Here is a 19,122-nt window from a genome sequence, read left to right as displayed (position 1 = left end):
TGCAAATACTGACCGAAAAATGAAGCACAGTGTCCGTGAAGTGTGCGCTGTTTTGATGCACAAGCTGAGGCAAACAAGAAACAAAATTGTGCGCACAATGGAACTTAGATAACTTGTGACTCGGCTCCGCCATAATTTCATTTTACAACTTTCAGTCCAGTCAGCATTCCTCGGTGTGTGTGTGGGGTGGGGGTAGGCAGCGCTGAGCGCTTGGAAGTTGGAAGTTCTCGGGTATTAAATAGACAAGTACGCAAATCTTTCATCAAGCCTGAGAAAATGTGAGGAGAGGAAGAAAGTCAGATTCCTTCAAAGAAAGTTAAAGGATGTACGGAGAGAGAGGGACAGAGAGGAGGAAAGGTGGGAGGGAACACGGCCTGGAGGAAGCTGGCTGGGGAGGGGGAGGAGAAATCTAAGTGAACAGATGGCCGTGAAGCAGGGGGCGGGGCGGGGCAGGACTGTCGAGTCATGGCCTGCGGCCGTGAAAAAGTGATGTGATTAATTAGGGGAGGAGAACTTTGCAGAGGCCGGCCGAGCGCACGCTGGGAAAGCCTGTGGGAGGGCAGCTGATGCCTTTGATGTGGGGAGGGAAAAGCGCGTGCTTGTGTGGTCACGTGGTCACGTGACTGACTCTGACTCACATGCACTGTGAAGAAACAGGAACAGATGGCCATGAAAGTGTATGGGCCAAATGCGCGTGCCGCGCGTGCCTGTACGTGCACTTGAAGAAAAAGCCACGGAGAAAAGCGGTGGTTTGACTATCCGATGGAGCACATAAATTCTCCCCCATTTCCCATTGCTTCGCAATTGGAAAAGGACGAGACCTAAAAACCAGCAAAACACCAGGCAAAAAGTTGGGGGCAACCATAGTCAGGGATCTACCTTCCTACATAACCCCCCCCCCAAACGAAAGGAGATAAGGCTATCCTTGACCAGGTAAGCCTATATTGCCTAAGTGGCCATATAAGGAAGTACCAGCACTGGCATGGTTACCCCCTATCTCATGGTCCACTAAGCAATCCCTCACCCTAAGGGTATCTGAGGGTCTCCACCATAGGGAATCTCTACCTGTGGTGTGTTTTGGCAAAGTAAAAGGCTGGTGTAGGGATGGAGTACTGAAGTGAGACTCCACTAATGTTGGGCTCAACTTCCTCCAATCACCATCTACCATGTGTGCCTTTCTTTCCAGGACTGAGTTGCTGTGAGCTCTCAGGGTCAACCTCTGGCTACCTAAAGCTGGAGGCTGGGTCCCTCTGTTTGGCTTACTGGTGGGACAGGTCAGGTCTGGGGCCCTCAGGTCCCAAGTTTGGCTGTGCCCAACAGTGTTCATCTGTGGGAGGTCCCTAACTAATTTTAAGGGGGATCCCTCAGGAGTGTGTTTTATTTTCACTTGGCTAGGTCTGCTAGCTTCAGTGCCCTTAATCTGCTGATTGGGAGATTCTTTTGGACAGGGGGCCCTTTGGGGTCCAACACTGGCCTCCCTGACCTCTACAGCCCTGGGCCGACTGAGGCAGGGTAGAGAGGGGCAGGTTACCTGCTCCAGACTGGGTCTCACCTTGGAAGGGTCCACTGACATCAGAGGCTCTGCCAGGCTAGGCCTGACTACCTCTGGGGCAGTTTCTTCACAAGGGGTCAGATCAGTTCCCTGAGGAGGCTGACCCTTTCCTAAAGTCTGGTGGGAGGGAGATTTCTCTTCCTCCTCAATGCTCTCTGTCTGAGTGGAGTGATCCATAGTTTCAGGCTTCACAACACTATTATCTGTTTGAGTTTGAGCTGTGGCCATCACAACTCCACCAACCTTTTCAGGAGGGGACTCAGTTTGGGTATGGGCTGTGACCATCACAGCCCTGCTAACCTTTTCTGGGAAGGAAGCTGTCTGAGATTGGGCTGTGACTGGCACAGCCCTCTTGACCTGTTCAGGGAGGACATCTTGGACTGGGGCTGTGTCTATCACTGCCCTACTAACCTTACCATGGAGGTTTACCATTCTAGAATGGGTTTCTTGCTCTACCTCAGCCCAGGCTGAGATCTCTAAATCATTCCCCAGTAGGCAATCTACAGGCAAGTTTGATGACACTGCCACTCTCTTGGGGCCAGTGACATCTCCCCAGCTGAGATTCACCACTGCCATGGGATGATCTCTCTGTACTCTATCAATATTGGTCACCTGGTATGTGGCTCCAGGTAAAAGTTGCCTTGAGGGGACTAGGCTCTCAGTCACCATGGTGATGCTAGCCCCTGTATCTCTATAGGCCTCAACTTTTATACCATTGATGAGGGGCTCCTGTCTGTACTTGCTCAAAGTGTTGGGACAAGTAGTGAAGTTGGCAAACCCCATGCCATTTTCACAGACAAGAGTATCTAAGTAAGGGGACCTGGTTAGGCCAGAGTCCCCAGGAATTCCCAAAGTAAATGCACCCAAATTCTTGGGGGCACTCCCACCACCTGGGGGATTACTACTAGTAGTAACAGGTGGCTTGGAAGTGTTACTTGGGGGTATGTTTTCCTTATTGGGGTTCTTTGGGCAACTGATGTCAGTTTTCCAATGACCCACCTGCTTGCAGGTTTGGCAATAAGGTTTCTTTTGGGTATTGGAAGGATTCTGGGACCCACCCCCCTCAGAGGATTTTTTGGGCCCTGATGTGGTTTGATCTGTAGATTTATTCCCACCCTTCTCTTGAGGCTTGGTTGATTCCTTCTTTTGGTCCCCACCCTGGTTCTTAGGCCTAACCCTGGCTCTGACCCATTTGTCTGCCCTCTTACCCAATTCCTGTGGAGAGGTCAGATCAGAGTCTACCAGGTGCTGGTGTAATAACTGGTTCTGACAATTATTTAAGACTTGCTCTCTCATAATTAGATTATACAATCCTTTGAAATCAGTAACCTTACTACCCAGTATCCAGCCTTCAAAAGCCTTAGTGGCACAATCCACAAAGTCAGACCAATCCTGAGACTGAGTTTTCTGGGTATCCCTGAACAGCAACCTGTACTGCTCAGTGGTTAGGCCAAACCCATCAACCAGTGTATTTTTCAGGACTTGGTAATTGTTAGCATCCTCAACTCTAGTAGTGAGGAGCTTATCTCTACCTTTGCCTTCAAAGGAGAGCCACAGTATAGCTGCCCACTGACTCTGGGGGATGCACTGTACAGTGCAGGCCCTCTCCAGAGCAGCCATCCACTTGTGGATGTCAGCCCCTTGTTTAAAGGGGGGCACTATCTTACTCAGGTGTTTAGTATCTAAACTCCTTTCCTTATCTCTTGGGAGATTGCTGCCACCAGTGGGGACTACCCCACTCATCTGCTGCTCTCTAGCAAAGGCAAGCTTCTCTTTGGCCAGGGCAAGTTCTTCCCTTTCAATCCTCAGATTAGCCTGTTTCATCCTTGCTTCATGCTCTCTTCTCTGAGGGGAAGTCAATCTCCTCTGGGGAGAAATCCTTCTCCTCTGAGAAGAGGCATTGGAGTGCAGAGATCTATTGGAGTCCCTAGAATGAGATCTATCTCTTCTAACTCCAAGGTTAGGCCTCATTAGGGTCAGTACTGGGGGTCCCCCAGATCCTTCCCTAAGTAGGTCTAAGTTGGCCCTAGTAAGTCTGCTGACTAACTCAGACCTTTTGTCTGCCTCATCCCCAGAGAGTTCCTCTTCTTCCTCCTCCTCAACTGCATTTTCAGTGTCAAGGAGGTCTGGATCACCAAGGGTACCCTCTAAGGCTGGCATACTCCCATCTGTATGAGAAGCTTTCCTAGCATCATATGTCTCTAAGAGACCTAACAGAAAGGGAGTGGTGGGGTTAGACCCCTGTTTCAATTTCCTGGAGGTACACAAGTGTCTCAACTCCTGGAAATTGAGAGCTGCATATCTTGAGATGACCTGTGGAGGGTCAACAGCCACAAGGGGAGTCTCTGAAGACTCTCCAAGGGTAGACATGCTTTTCTAGTGAGGTGTAAGTGGTGCACTTACCTACACTATTTGTTTGCCTACTGATCCCTTGCTAAGAGTTGTAGTTTAGGATGTGCTAAGCCCTAGGAGCTACAACAGCTGGTTCAGTAGAACTCAGAGTATTCTAAGCTAAGTTATATGTACCTTAGTACTTATGTGATCTTTCAAATGATATTCTTAGGATACGTGTGGTAAAACAACAGCAAGCTCAAATCCCAACCACTGCTCACCAATGTGAGAAGTTGGCCTGATATGCAGTGCTCACTATTCTAGTGATCACTATGTATCAGTCCAAACAACCCTTATTGATGTTTGGTTGTAAGTCAACCTGATAGACCAGCTATCCTAGTAGCATGGACACGTGCAGTCTTTAGGCTAAACTCTAGAGGGCGTGTTAAGCCAGCTGTTTTACCATCACATATACCCCTTGAACACCAAGTGAAAGGACACCACACAAGTTGTTATGAAAATAAACGTATATTTATTTATAACAAGACTACCCTGGCTCTTTATGAGACAGGGAGCTAAGCACACAACAAAACTCTTAAAGAAATACTTAAAGTCGCACAATTTACACAAATGCCCGAGGGGCACGAAAAACCATATACACAAGAAGTGGAATGCGAAATTACTAGCAGGTAAGTACTACTCTCATGGACTTTAGGAACGCTAGGCCTACAATGCTGAACCCTTAGATTAGAAGCAGGAGGCTTCGGGACGTCGGGTGCAGAGTGGGAACTCTCACGCGTAAGGCGGGAAAAAGTCTATGGAGGCTAGTAAAAGCAAAGTTAGTGTTCTCGGGCGAACCCGACTAAGTAGAGCTGAAACGACAAAGGATCCTGACACTTAGACAGTTAGACTATGCTGGAGCACCGAAATGCTCAGGTTACCTAGCCCAGGGGCTGCGGCTGCATAGGGCTGAAAAGACGTCGGAGATCCTCGTTGCAGTCTATGGAGCCTGAAGAAAGAAGTTGCTGGCAGGCGACCAGTGAAGAAGTTCGTGGTGATCCAAGCCTGGATCGATGAAGATGAAGACCTGTAAGCAGAGGGGACCAAGTTCTGAATCACTAGCCAGTGATTAGGTGGGCACCAGGATGGCACCGGATGAAGTCACCTCGACCAGGTGAGTGGGCGACGCTGGGCTCTGCAGTCTCTCGGACCAGGAGGCGCTGTCGGCGACCAGGATGGAGGGGCGAGCTGTCCCACGAAGGTATCTGCTGTCGACGTCGCTGGACTCAGGATTGGGGCAACAACTCTTGGCAAATGCAAGCCCACGCGGTGGACTCAAAATGGCGTCTGGAGTGGACCAGGAGGTTCCGGGGGGCTCCTCTGTTGGAGGGGAGCAAGGGCCAGTCTGGAGCAACCAGACCAGCGGTGTTGTCATCGTAGTTCGTCGTCAGAAGGGCCACTAGCCACCGGGCAAGCGACCTGGACAACGCGGTGAGCAGCAAAGAGCAGAAGGGCCCCACGCAGATCTCGTGGATGCAAGGGGGCTGGACTTCGGTGCTGGAGCTGCTATGGGTTGGGGCTTCTCGGACCCCAAAGCATTCACGTGAGGATCCCTCAGTAGTCGTGCTGGGCAAGCGTCGTGCAGTCTTGAAGATGGCCGGTCCCTCGAGGTCTCGTCGCACCCACGGGTCTCAGCTGGGCTGATGATGTAGGTAGAGGTCAGAGGTGCCAGGGAAGCCGGTTCTCGTCGAGCTGGGCAGTCTTGATCCGGAGGAGAGACTTACAGCAAACCGCGATGCTTGGATGGTGCCTGCTGCTGCAGGGTGACTACTCCTTAGTCACAAGGGAGAAATCTTAGGAAGAGTCTTGAGTTCCTTTCGTGGAAAGTAGTTTCAGGATTCAAAGATGATCTAATTTGGAAGGGGGCCTGCTCCTACCTTTATCCTGCAAAAGGGGGCTGGCACGCGACTAAGTCCTGCCCTATGGGTGGGACTAGGAGGGGGGTGGTTACACCCCTCTCCTTTGTCCGGTCTCTCCCCAGCTCAGGGGCTGGTGTGCCCCCAGAACTGGTTTGAGCCGGCCTATGCACAGTGAGCACCAGGGTGCCACTTGCAGTCACCTTCCTCTAAAGCCCTGCCTACCTGGGATACACAAAATCCTGTCTGGGATGGTGCTGGCACCGCCCCTGACAGGAAACCCTTTGTCCTTGCCTCCGTTGCTGGAAGGACTCCCAGCAGCAGGAGGGCAGACTTGTGTCTCGGTGGCAGCATCCATTTTTTGGAGCTGAGGCTCTGTCTGACTTTAACCGGGGTTACAGGTTACATACATGTCGTGTCCCTCTAGAAGGGTGGAATGCTAACCCCGTCCCCAGAATTGGCGAGGGGTTAGTATTCCAATTCGTATGACACCTTACTCGACATGTTTTGATAATGTTATACCAAAGTTAGCATATGACCGCGAGGTACATAATGCACTTAAGAGTATATGGTATGCGTTATCATGGAACAGCTATTAGGACTTGGTTCCGCAAGCTGCAAACGGGCTCAGCTCATGCCAGAGCACCATTTCACATTATTCCAAGCACTCTGCCTTCAGGATTGTTAAGGCCTGCCATAGGAGTGACTGATAGGAATATATGTGTCCATTTTAGGATTAGATATAGGAATACTATATCTAAAGCAAAGGGGGTGTACACCACCTTGCCCCAGCTGTCAAGCAGCCAGTTGTGTCAGTTTTGGATGGCCAGCCAGGGGTTTGCACAATACATGCTTCAGCCCCTGGTAGGCCCTGTGTGCACCTATGCCCTGGGTACCTAAGGTACACTGTACAGGGGCTGATAAGGTGACTCAGTTTCCAATTAGATATGTACCTAGGGTACATGGAATCCATTTTAACAGAGAGAGCAGTGGGCCTGGGGTCCTGAATGGCAGGGCCCCAGGTCAACTAAGTCAGAAAACCAGCAAAACACCAGGCAAAAAGTTGGGGGCAACCATAGTCAGGGATCTACCTTCCTACAATATGTCTCTAAGAGACCTAACAGAAAAGGAGTGGTAGGGTTAGAACCCTGTTTCAATTTCCAGGAGGTACACAATTGTCTCATCTCCTGGAAACTGAGAGCTGCATATCTGGAAAGGACCTGTGGAGGGTCACTAACCACTAGGGGAGTCTCTGAAGACTCTCCATGGGTAGACATGCTTTCTAGTGAGGTGTAAGTGATGCACCTACCTACACTATGGGTTTTCCTACTGATCCCTTGCTAAGAGTTGTAGTCAGGGTGTGCTAGGCCCTTTCTACTACAACAGCTGGTTCAGTAGAACTCAGAGTATTTCTAAGCTTGTTATATGTACCTATGGTACCTTATGTGATCTTTCAAATGATATCTCAAGATTATATTTGGTAAAAACAACAGCAAGCTCAAATCCCAACCGCTGCACACCAATGTGAGAAGTTGGCCTGATATATGATGTTCACTAATTCTAGTGATCACCTTGTATCAGTCCAAACAACCCTTATGGTGATTGGTTGTAAAGTCAACCTTATAGACCAGCTATCCTAGTAGCGTGGACAAAAGCAGTCTTTAGGCTAAACTCTGAACGGCATGTGAAGCCAGCTGTTTTACCACATATAACCCTTTGAATACCAAGTGAAAGGACACCACACAGGTTGTTATGAAAATAAACAGATATTTATTAACTAACATACACCTCTGGACTCTTTATGAGGTCAGAGGGCTAAGCACATGACAATGCTACAAAAAAAATACGAGTTCGCACAATATCTACACGTGTGCCTGAGGGGCACGGCAAACCATATACTCAAAACAATGGAATGCGAGGAAAGAAAATACTGTAAGGAGATCCAGAGGCTGGAGGATCGCTGGGACTACGCTACGAACTAGGTAAGTAAGGAACAGGAGGCCCACGGGACTCACGTGCAGAGTGGAAACTCTCACGGGGGATGCGTACCAACGTCTATGGATACTACAGTTTAGAAAGTTACGGATTCCGGACGAACCCGGCTGGATGGAGGGAAAACAACAGTGGACGTGAACACTAGGATAGTGCACACAGACTTCAGCACCTAGGAGCTTTAGTTACCTAACCCACAGGCTGCGGGTGGATAGGGCTGAAGTTGCGTCGGGTTTGCTGCGTTGATCCCGGCGATGCCTGAAACAAGGAGTTGCTGGCAGGCAGCCAGATGGAGGAGTCCGGTGGTTCCAAGGATGGAACTGGAAGGAAGAAGTCCTGAAAGGGAAGGGGATAGAGTCTTGGTCACTAGCCAGTGACGGTGCTGGAACCAGGAGGGAACCAGATGCTGTCGCCGCAGTCAGGTGAAGGAAGGGTTGCTTCTCTCTGTAGCTGCGCGGACCAGGAGCTGCTCTTCACGACCAGGCTGGAGGCACGAGCTGTCCCACGTAGTCTGCTGCTGTCGGCGGTGTCGGATCGTCGATCTGGACAACAGGCCTTGGCTAATGCAAGCCACGCGGTGAAACAAAGATGGCGTCTGGTGCGGACCAGGAGGGTCCGGTGTGCTTCTCGTTCACAGGGAAGCAAGGGCCAGTCTGGGGGACCAGACTAGCAGTGTTGGATTCTTCGGATCGTTGTCTCAGAGGTCACGAGCCAGCCGGCAAGTGACCAGACAACAGGAGATGCAGCAACCAGGCAAAAGGGCCCCACGCAGATCTCGTGGATGCTGGGGGGCTGGTCTTTGGTGCAGGAGCTGCGTCGGTGTAGGGCTTCTCAGACCCTGAAGCACTCACTCGAGGATCCCTCGGCGGTCGTGCTGGAAGCGCTGTGCAGGTTTTCTCAAGATGGCCGTCTCCACGTTGCTCGTCGCACCCACAGGTCCCAGCTGTGCTGTGGATGTGGGTAGAGGTCAGAGAGGTCTGGAGGTCCGGGTCTTGTCGAGCTGGATCGTCGGATTCCGGGATGGAAGGACTTTGCAGCAAACCGCACAGGAGCTTGATGGTGCCTTCGAAGCAGGATGGTCACTCCCTGACCATAGGGGAGATTCTTCAGTCTTCTGATGTTCAGGAGGTCGAAGGTCAAGAGTTTCTTCGTGGAAGTTGTCAAGATTAATCTAACTGGGAATGGGACCAGCTCCTACCTTTATTCAGCTAAAGGGGGCTGCACTACGACTAGGTCCCTCCCCTGGGTGGGACCAGGAAGGGGGGTGGTTACACCCCCTATCCTTTGTCCGGTTTCCCGCCAGAGCTGGGGCTGGAGTGACCCAGCAACTGGTTGGAACCGGTGTATGCACAGGGCACCTTGTGTGCCCCAGGCATGTCTCATTCCTTTCAGCCTTGGCCTACCTAATACACAAAATCCTGTCTGGGGTGGTGCTAGCACCTCCCAAGGCAGGAAACCCTTTGTCTGAGCCTCCCTCGCTGGAAGGACTCCCAGCAGCAGGAGGTCAGACTTGTGTCTGTGGTGGCAGCATCCATCTTGTGATGCTGAGGCTCGAGTTAACTTTAACCGGGGTTCACAGTTACATACATGTCGTGTCCCTCTAGAAGGGTGGAATGCTACCCCCGTCGCCAGAATTGGCGAGGGGGTAGTATTCCAATTCGTATGACACCTTACTCGACATGTTTTGATAATGCTATGCCAAAGTTAGCATTTAACCGCGAGGATTATAATGCACTTAAGAGTATATGGTATAGCGTTATCATGGAACAGCTATTAGGACTTGGTTCCGCAAGCTGCAAACGGGCTCAGCTCATGCCAGAGCACCATCTCACATAATTCCAAGCACTCTGCCTTCAGGATTGATAAGGCCTTCTCTAGGAGTGACTGATAGGAATATATGTGTCCATTTTAGGTTTAGATATAGGGGACTATATCTAAAGCAAAGGGTGATTACACCACCTTGCCCCAGCTGTCGTGCAGCCAGTTGTGTCTATTTTGGATGGCCAGCCAGGGGTGGCATAATACATGCGGCAGCCCCTGGTAGGCCCTGGGTACACCTATGCCCTGGATACCTAAGGTATACTGTACAGGGTCTGATAAGGTGACTCAGTATCCAATCAGATATGTACCTAGGGTACATGGAGTCCATTTTAACAGAGAGAGCAGGAAGCCTGGGGTCCTGAATAGCAGGATCCCAGGCCAACTAAGTCAGAAACCAGCAAAACACCAGGCAAAAAATTGGGGGTAACCATAGTCAGTGGTGACCTTCCTACAATCACCACTTCCACTGGCGCACTGTCACGTCGGACAAGTGGGTGCTCCAAATCGTCCGAAGGGGCTACACCCTCCCCTTCGAGGCGACCCCTCCAGCCATGCCACCGCAATTCCACCGCGTGTCGGGGGATCACTTGCAACTTATGTAAGAGGAAGTCACGGCCCTCTTGGCCAAGGGGGCCATCGAGCGCGTTCCTGGGCCAGAAGTAGGGTGTGGATGTTACTCCCACTACTTTCTGGTGCCCAAGAAGGGCAAGGGGGGCCTGCGCCCGATCTTGGACCTACGGAAAGTCAACGGCTTCCTCCGTCAAGAGAAGTTCAAGATGCTGACTTTGGCTCAGGTCTTAGCTGCCCTGGACCCCGGAGACTGGATGGTAGCGTTGGACTTGCAGGACGCTTACTTTCACATCCCCGTCCTGCCGGCCCACCGGCGTTACCTGCGGTTCACGGTAGGCCACAAGAACTTTCAGTTTACCGTGCTCCCCTTTGGTCTTACAAGCGCCCCACGGGTGTTCACAAAGGTGATGGCGGTGGTCGCAGCTCATCTGCGCAGGTTAGGGGTGTCAGTCTTCCCCTACCTCGACGACTGGTTGTTGAAGGCGGGCTCGCCCCAAACAGTCGTCAGCCACCTCCGGACTACGGCCGACCTTCTGCATTTGCTGGAGTTCTCCATCAATGTGCCGAAGTCGCACCTGTGTCCCTCTCAGAAGCTCCTCTTCATCGGAGCGGTTCTAGACTCGGCGCGGTTTCGGGTTTATCCGCCCGAACAGCTGGTCCGGGATATTCAGGCTCTGATTCCCGTCTTTCAGCCGTTATCCCGGATCTCGGTCAGGTTGACGCTGCGGCTTCTGGGGCTGATGGCCTCTTGCGTCCTACTGGTGCGTCACGCCCGGTGGCGGATGCGGGCTCTGCAGTGGGACCTGGAGTTTCAGTGGGCCCAGCATCAGGGCAACTTGTCCGATCACGTCTTGATCTCGGAGGGCACTGCAAGACAGTTGCAGTGGTGGCTCACGGACCGCGATTGGGTCAGTGGCAGGTCCCTCTCCCTACCCCACCCGGAGCACGTAGTTGTGACGGACGCGTCCCTCCAGGGCTAGGGTGGCCACATGGGAGAGGCGGAGATCAGAGGACTCTGGTCTCCGGCGGAGGCCCGGCTCCACATCAACCTGTTGGAGTTACAGGCGATTCGTTTAGCGCTGAAGGCATTCCTCCCCTCTGTCCGGGGGAGTGTAGTGCAGGTGTTCACGGACAACACCACCGCCATGTGGTACTGCAACAAACAGGGCGGGGTGGGGTCATGGACCCTATGCCAGGAGGCTCTGCGCCTCTGGCAGTGGCTGGAACATCAGGGTGTGACCCTGGTGGTTCAACACCTGGCAGGTTCTCTGAATGCCAGGGCGGACAAACTCAGCCGTCGGTGCATGATGGATCACGAATGGCATCTGAACTCGGACGTGGCGCAAGGTCTCTTTCAGCAATGGGGAGAGCCTTGGTTAGATCTATTCGCCACCGAAGAGAACGTGCAATGTCATTGGTTCTGCGCGTTGGAATTTCCAAGGCGGCACTCGCTCGGAGACGCTTTTCGTTGCGAGTGGAGTTGCGGTCTGTTGTACGCCTTTCCGCCTATACCACTTCTGCCCAGAGTGCTGAAGAAGATCAGGCGCGACCGGGCCCAGGTTATCCTTGCGGCTCCGGACTGGGCATGAAGATACTGGTATCCCGAGCTACTCAGCATGTCAGTAGATCCCCCGATTCGTCTGCCCCTTCGGGAGGACCTTCTGTCGCAGCAGCAGGGGACGGTCCTCCACCCGAACCTGTCCAGTCTCCACCTACAAGCTTGGAGATTGAGCGGCGACAGTTGAGGCCATTTGACTTGCCTCCCGAAGTCTGTAATGTCATTCTGGCAGCCAGGCGTCCCTCCACAAAGTCGGTATACGCCTGCAGGTGGAACAGATTTGTGGCATGGTGCACAGCAAAGGCTGTGGATCCACTCTCTGCCCCCTTTCTGAGGTTCTCCTCTTCCTTCTTTCTCTTGCCCAGCAGGGTTCCCCTCTGGGCACTGTCAAGGGCTACCTTTCTGCCCTTTCTGCCTTCTTACGGCTACCTGATCAGCCTTCTTTGTTCAAGTCCCCTATTGTAAATCGATTTCTTAAGGGCATCACGCACATGTTCCCTCCTGTTCCCTTCGTGATGCCCCAGTGGGACTTGAACCTTGTTCTTACCTTCCTGATGTGCGCTCCCGTTGAGCCACTTCACAGCTGTACTCTTCGTCTTCTGACTCTAAAGACTGCTTTCCTGGTTGCCATCACCTCTGCCAGGAGAGTGAGTGAGCTCCAGGCCCTTTCTTGTACCCCACATTTCTTTTCTGTCCATCCGGACAAGGTTGTGTTGCGTACTAAGCCATCTTTCCTGCCCAAGGTTGTCTCCGCCTTCCACATCGGGCAGTCCATCACCCTGCCAACCTTCTTTCCGCCTCCGCACCCCTCTAAAGAGGAAGAGCGGCTCCACCGTCTGGACCCAAAACGTGCGCTCTCATTCTATTTGGATCTCACACGCCAGTTCCGGGTGGATGACCAACTCTTTGTTGGCTACGTAGGTGCTAAGAAGGGGAAGGCGGTACACAAGCGGACCATCTCCCGGTGGATCATCTTGTGTATCCAGGCATGTTACTCCATGGCTAAGAAGGAGCCCCCTGTTGGATTGAAGGCTCATTCCACTCGGGCCACGGCAACTACAACTGCCCTGGGCCGGGGAGTGCCCTTACAGGACATTTGCCAGGCAGCTACGTGGGCCTCGCTGCACACGTTCGCACGACACTACTGCCTGGACAGTCAAGTCCGGAGGGATGGCTTCTTTGGCCGTTCCGTCCTCCAGGACTTTCTGGTGTGGTTATTGGTTCGCAGACCCTCCACCGGGGTTGGTATTGCTGGGGTATCTATTCTAAGGTAAGGAATCTATCACTAACGTGTCTCTTTCAGATGCACAAGTTACTACTTGTGTAACGATATATCTGTAAGAGTCATTAGTTAGTGATAGATTCCTTACCGACCCACCCATCCTCCCCGTTCTGCGAACCGATATCTAGGGTTAAGGTCATCCACTTTCAGGGCCCTAGTTTCTTGGCACCAGTGTTGGTTCTATCATGGCTCTGCGTATCTGGCGCGGAAAAGCTGTGTATCAGAACTGACGTCAGCGCGCATGGGCGGCGTCTAAGTACTCCGACAACGTCATTCCGGCGCTAACGATGTCGACGACGGACGCGGAGCCGCAGACGACGCCTACCGAAGCGCAGGGGTATTGCTACGTCAAAATTTCCGGATCCAGTCTGACGCCTGGGGATATTCTAAGGTAAGGCATCTATCACTAACTAATGTCTCTTACAGATATATCGTTACACAAGTAGCAACTTGTGCGTTGGGGTGGCTAGGAGGTTTGTTTTCCCTGTCTTGTCTTGGGACTGGTTCCCTTCCTTGCTCAGGATGGGGGTGGTAGGTTTACTGTGTGTACCATGACTTTTCACATGTCCCTTGCCTCAGGGGCACAGGGGTGGGAGGCTGTCTATGTGCTGGCAGGGTGACTGCGCCGGGCTCTGCTTGTTCTTTCTTCTTTTCCTGCCTTTAGGTTCTACGGTATTGACACTACTCTGACTCTGGTGGTGGTGTTAGTCACTGTTTCTTTCCAATTTTTTTTCTGCTCTTTGCACACTGTTCCCATGCTTCCACAATTTTTTTATATGGTGGTTCCACGTTGTGGTGCGGAAAAGTTCTCCGAAGAAAACTGATGTAGGCACGATGAGGCGGGTCTTATGTGACCTCGCTGATGTCACGTACGTGGACGATGCCTGGGTGGAGTCGCGTGATGCCGCCCCGCCCCTGGCGCGCATGGATGCTGTGGCAAAAAAGTTTCCGGATCCAGTCTCACGCCTGGGGATACTTCTACGTGAAGGGATCTGCTGCTAGAATCGTCTCTACCAGATACCCCTCCTGTTACATCCAGTAAGTCCCACACAGCAGGATTGCCTAGAAGTTGTTAGAGGCCACGCCCCCTTTCTCCACCACTCCGCAAACGTGACTCCCGGAAACGACTAGTTGAGGTATAAAGTCCCCTTGGCTCCAGAGGGACCTTGGGCGCCAAAAAGCCCTCCTGGTACCTCCTGTAAGTCCTACATAGTGGAATTCCAGAGAGCTGGTTGGAGGCCCTGCCCCATTTCCCCACCACTCTGCAAACGTGACTGCTAGTTAAAAAACCTTGGAAATTCACTAAAAAAAGCAAAGGTTACATGGACGTTATAGTTAACAAATACATTTTTTTTTAAACCTTAGAAATTCACACACAAAAAAACATTACTGGGACGTTATATTTACGGTCAGAATTTACTTGTACAAAACCAGAGAAATGCAGCCATTATAGTTACCTGAGTTAACTATAACTCACACCACTGCAATGCACTGCTTATGACCTCACATATTACATCACTCATGACATGGTCAGTGACATCACTGATATCTCAAATGAAATCAGTGATGACATCAACAAGTGATTGTGAGTGTTTTTAAAAAGTTTAAGTGCTATATATATATATATATATATACCAAGGTGTATGATTGACTCAGTGGGTGTGTGACTTACTGTTTAAGTGAGTTATTAAGTGTCTCAATGAATGTGTGTATCTGTCAGTTGAAGTCCAGTGGGAGTATGAGTGCTTTGGTGGGTACATGAATGGCTACATGGGTGATTGATTGGTTGTCTGATTATCTCTATGGTTGTCTGGGTTGTCTATATCTGTGGGTGAGGAGGTTTGTGACTACCTGTATGGATGAGTGAGTGGGTGAGTCAGTGGCTGTATGTGGTACTGTGTGCGTGTGTGAGAAGCTGTATGGGTGAGTTAGTGTATGGCTGTGTCGCTGATTGAGTGCATGTGTCTGTATGCGTGAGTAACTGGGTATGTGAAAGGCAGTATAGGTGAGTGACTGGGTATATGAATGATTATGCGTGAGTGAGTGAATATAAGAGTGGCTATATGGATGAGTGCATGCTGCTGTCAGTGACTTTATAGGTGCGTGAGTATGTGTAACTATTTATATGAGTAAGCAAGTGGGTGTGTAACTCTTTGGGTGAGTAAGTGACTGTGATTGACTATGAGTGAGTGTCTAGGTATTTATTTATTTATTTTTTCCATTTGTAAGGCGCACAGCTACCCAAAAAGGGTTTCCCCGCGCCGAGACACAACACAAAAGAAGATGGACATAGGGCAGTATGGTTCAGGTTATTGTTCGAACAACCAGGTTTTGATGTTTTTCCTGAACCTGGCGTAGTTGTCTTCTTTGCAAATGTGTAAAGGGAGTGCATTCCAAAGTTTGGGTCATAGCTGGGCAAAGGATTTCCCTCCCATTCTTACAAGTTTAAACCTGGGTACACAGAAATTGGCAGCTGCTTGTGACCGTAAACTGCGCTTAGGTATGTAAGGGTGGGCTAGAGCTTGTAGGTATTTGGGAGCGGTGCCTGCCTTGATTTTAACATGTAACTGAGGGCCTTGAATCTGACCCGGTTCACTACTCTGAGCCAGTGTAAGTCACACAAGTATTTAGACACACTGGCAGTTTTTGGAATTTGACAAAGCAGCCTGGCAGCAGCATTTTGAACAAGTTGAGCAGGTATATGAGCAGTTCTATGGTGACTCACTCAGTGTGTGAGTGCCTGTATGAGTGGATATGTCAATGGCTGTATTAGTGAATAAGTGAATGGGTGTATGAGTAGCAGTATGGGTCAGCAAATGGATATGTGTGTAGATCTATGAATCAGTGAGTGGGTGTGGAAGTGCTGGTATGGCTCTGTGAATGGTTGTATGGGAATGGCAGTAGATGTATAAAATATGTTATAGGGGTGTGAGTAGGTGTGACAGATGCTGTGGATGATGTCATCAGTGGCGTCACTGACCATGTTATGAGTGGTGTAATATGTGAGGTCATAAGCAGAGCATTGCGGGGGCGCAAGTTATAGTTAACTCGGGTAACTATAACTGCTGAATTTCTCAGGTTTTGTATGACTAAAATCTGACCCTAACTATAACGTCCCTGTAACCTTTGTTTTTTGTGTGAAATATGTATATATATATATATATATATATATATATATATATATATATATATATGTATGTATATGTATGTGTTCTTTTTCTAAATTGGTGTGTATCTCCTATTTGGGTGTGTGCATTATTTATTGACTCTGGGCAACAAATGTCTAACACTCCTCTCTGATAAGCTTAAGGCTGCTCAACCACATATCCTAGATAGAGCACCTTGGGATTGCTAGAGCAAGCCCCTGTCCCCTTATAAGGGAAACCTGGACTTTTTAAACAGCATGCTTCTTTTTGGCATACTATATAAAGAGCCAGCTTCCTACAAAATATGTTAGTCTAAAAAGGCAGACTTCCAAGGAGAAGTCACCTTTGAAGGGAAACGGTAACCACTCTTGCGAGGGGCTGGTCTTTTGTGTAGGTATACAGGTTGGCATCAGGGACAGAGAGGGGAAAGCATTGGCCAAAACGTTTTTATCATTGGTGTGTAGTCCCCAGGTAGCCACACCTCCAGGTCGGGATACTGAGCTCCACACACCAAGAGAATGGTTCAGCCGTAGAGCACTCTGGGATAGCTTGCTGCCACACTTCACTGGAAGGTGTCAACAGGCAGGAGGGAACCTAGTAGCCCATTGGCTAGTGGCCACAACCTTCCCTAAGGGCACGTTCTGGGTAAAAAAGGGACACCCCTGGCACCCAGAATTCCGATCTCACTTTGACTGGAGCAGCGGACCGAAGTACTGCCCTGCTGTACTTGGTACCAGAAAATAAGAGGCTGCACTGAGGCTGCTCCTTTTGCTAGCAAAGATAGGACTGTGCCTGTGGTGTCCTGCTCGTGGAGAAGTCATGCCCAGCCAGAAGCAAATTCTCCAAGAGTCAGCTGCTGACTTTTGTTTGCAGCACATGGCCACAAAAGCTGAGGAAGCCTGCCTGGGCAGGCTGGTAGCCCAGATCACAGGATCGTCTCTCCTCCTTGCAGTGCAGTCTGCAACCTGATGCTCAAAAGTTGCACCCAAGTCAGCTGGATACGGGAGGGTTCTCAGAGTGCAGTTTGGTTGCCAAATAGAAGAGTTATTGCCAAAAGAAGGGAACTGCTGACGCCATTGTGCTGGGCAACCAGTTATCCAATGGCGACTGGACTTCTGCTAAACCAGAGAGCACTACGAGGGACGTCGACCCCTGTGGCCCTCACCAAGACCGTAGACAGAGGAGTAGCCCCAGGAAGAGGTCCATTGGCAGTACAGCATCCTTGAACATATTGAACATTCTGTATCCCTTACATCAAACCCACTCCATAGAAGTTAATTGCAACTTATTGTTTCTTTAAAAATCTATATCTCCAAAAACCTTCGGTGAATCTTTCATTTTGATGTCTAACTTTGTTAAAATATAACTTATTTCTATAAATTGATGCTGGATTACGTGAGAATTGTTTCTTTTTTCAATTGTTTTGGTGCTGTGTAAATACTTTACATGTTTTCCTTTGTTGAAGCCTGAATGCCCAGGCTACAGCAATCCAGGGTTGAGCTAAGGATTGAAATACAAAGCCTGACTGATTCTAGAAGGGTTAATAGTCAACAGTGAGGTCTCTCAGCCACACCATGTAATACACCACATTTCCTCACAATTGTTATAGTCCAGCAATAAGGGAAAAGTAAGCTTGAATTTAGGAATGTAAGCGAATTTGAAACATTTGGAAGGGAGATATTTATGCTTATAGATGGATATCTTGGCAGGTAGATGCTTTTGGGTCTGCTATTGATGCCTGTTTTTTTCAGTCTGATATCGAAGCAGAGCTTTCCAGTAACAAGTTGAAGTTGAAGTTGCTTCACTGATGGTTATTTGCCAGTTGTGGGCTGCAGTCAAGTCTGTATCTTTTAGATTTGAAGCATGTTTTAACAGTGCCAACTGGTATGGACCACATAATAGAACTTCATTAGCAACCTATAAACCAATGTCTATTTGTTTATATTAATATTTCACTCTCTTTTTCACAGGAGAGGTGGCCCTATCTCTTTTTCTTCCAGCCGGTCTGGACGCCGGCAACTGCAGATTGAAGGAGCATCACTGGACCTCTCCGACGATGATGCAGACAGCAAAGCTAGCGATGTGAATGATACACAACCCTCCACCCCTGCCGAGTAGAAATGCAGCATGTTGGCCTGCAGCTACCTTTTAATAGATCGGGGGGTGGGAGGGTAGCAGGAGAGAAATGGCCAAACTACCACTGCCTTGTAGCCATAAATATGCCTGTCAAGTAACATGCTTGGCAGAGCTGCATGGTGGACAGTGTCTTGGGCTCCATCTTCTGTATCCTGTACCCTGCTTCAGATATAGGTACAATCGCTTTTTATATATAATTATATATGAAGGAAAAACAATACATTCTATGTGCTGCTCACTTTCTTTGAAGATAATCATAAAGCCATTTTATAGAGCATCATGTGAAGAAAGAGAAATGTGTTTTTGTTAAACAGTCATTCCCAGGTACAGGTTTGTAGAAGCAGATCAGTATATCGTTTAAGCATTACTATGCATGCAGTCTTGCATACAGACTCACTTTCAGTTTGTTAGTTGGACAACTTTTGACTGTAAGTCATCTAGGATGGTTGTGAAGACTAAGCAGCACTCGTCTTTTTATATATATATATATATATATGTATATATATATATATATATATATATATATATATATATATATATATATATATATATATATATATTTAAACTAGAAAGCATGATACAACAAGCAAGCTGTGAAAGGGCTGTGCTGCTTGATAAGATTCAGAAAGCTTAAGGGAGAACGAAAAGGGGATCCATTGTTTTAACTTTTTTAATGTGTATTTTCATCTCTTGAGACAGAATTCTCTCTAGGTAGAGCATTCCTAGCATAAATTGTATTCATGTGCCCTCCGACAGCCAGAATGAAGAATGGCATTGCAGATGGACATATGATCCACCACTGTTTGTGCAAGTGTACA

The 19,122-nt window shown here is 49.5% G+C and overlaps 1 protein-coding gene across 6 annotated transcripts in view; it reads left to right on the top strand.

Moving 5' to 3' along the window:
* The window catches only part of MYH10 (myosin heavy chain 10), a 1,407,286-nt gene extending 1,388,851 nt beyond the window's left edge, over nt 1-18,435 (top strand). For all 6 annotated transcript variants that reach the window (XM_078654665.1, XM_078654664.1, XM_078654663.1 and 3 more), the window contains one exon: nt 18,139-18,435. In XM_078654665.1, coding sequence (XP_078510791.1) covers nt 18,139-18,286 — 148 coding nt within the window. In that variant the 3' untranslated portion in view covers nt 18,287-18,435. The remainder of the gene's footprint in view (nt 1-18,138) is intronic.
* The last annotated feature ends 687 nt before the right edge of the window (nt 18,436-19,122 follow it).

The sequence above is a fragment of the Lissotriton helveticus genome, chromosome 7 (genome assembly GCF_964261635.1).
Source record: "Lissotriton helveticus chromosome 7, aLisHel1.1, whole genome shotgun sequence".
Lineage (NCBI taxonomy): Eukaryota > Metazoa > Chordata > Amphibia > Caudata > Salamandridae > Lissotriton > Lissotriton helveticus.
This window is presented reverse-complemented; position numbering and strand designations above follow the sequence as displayed.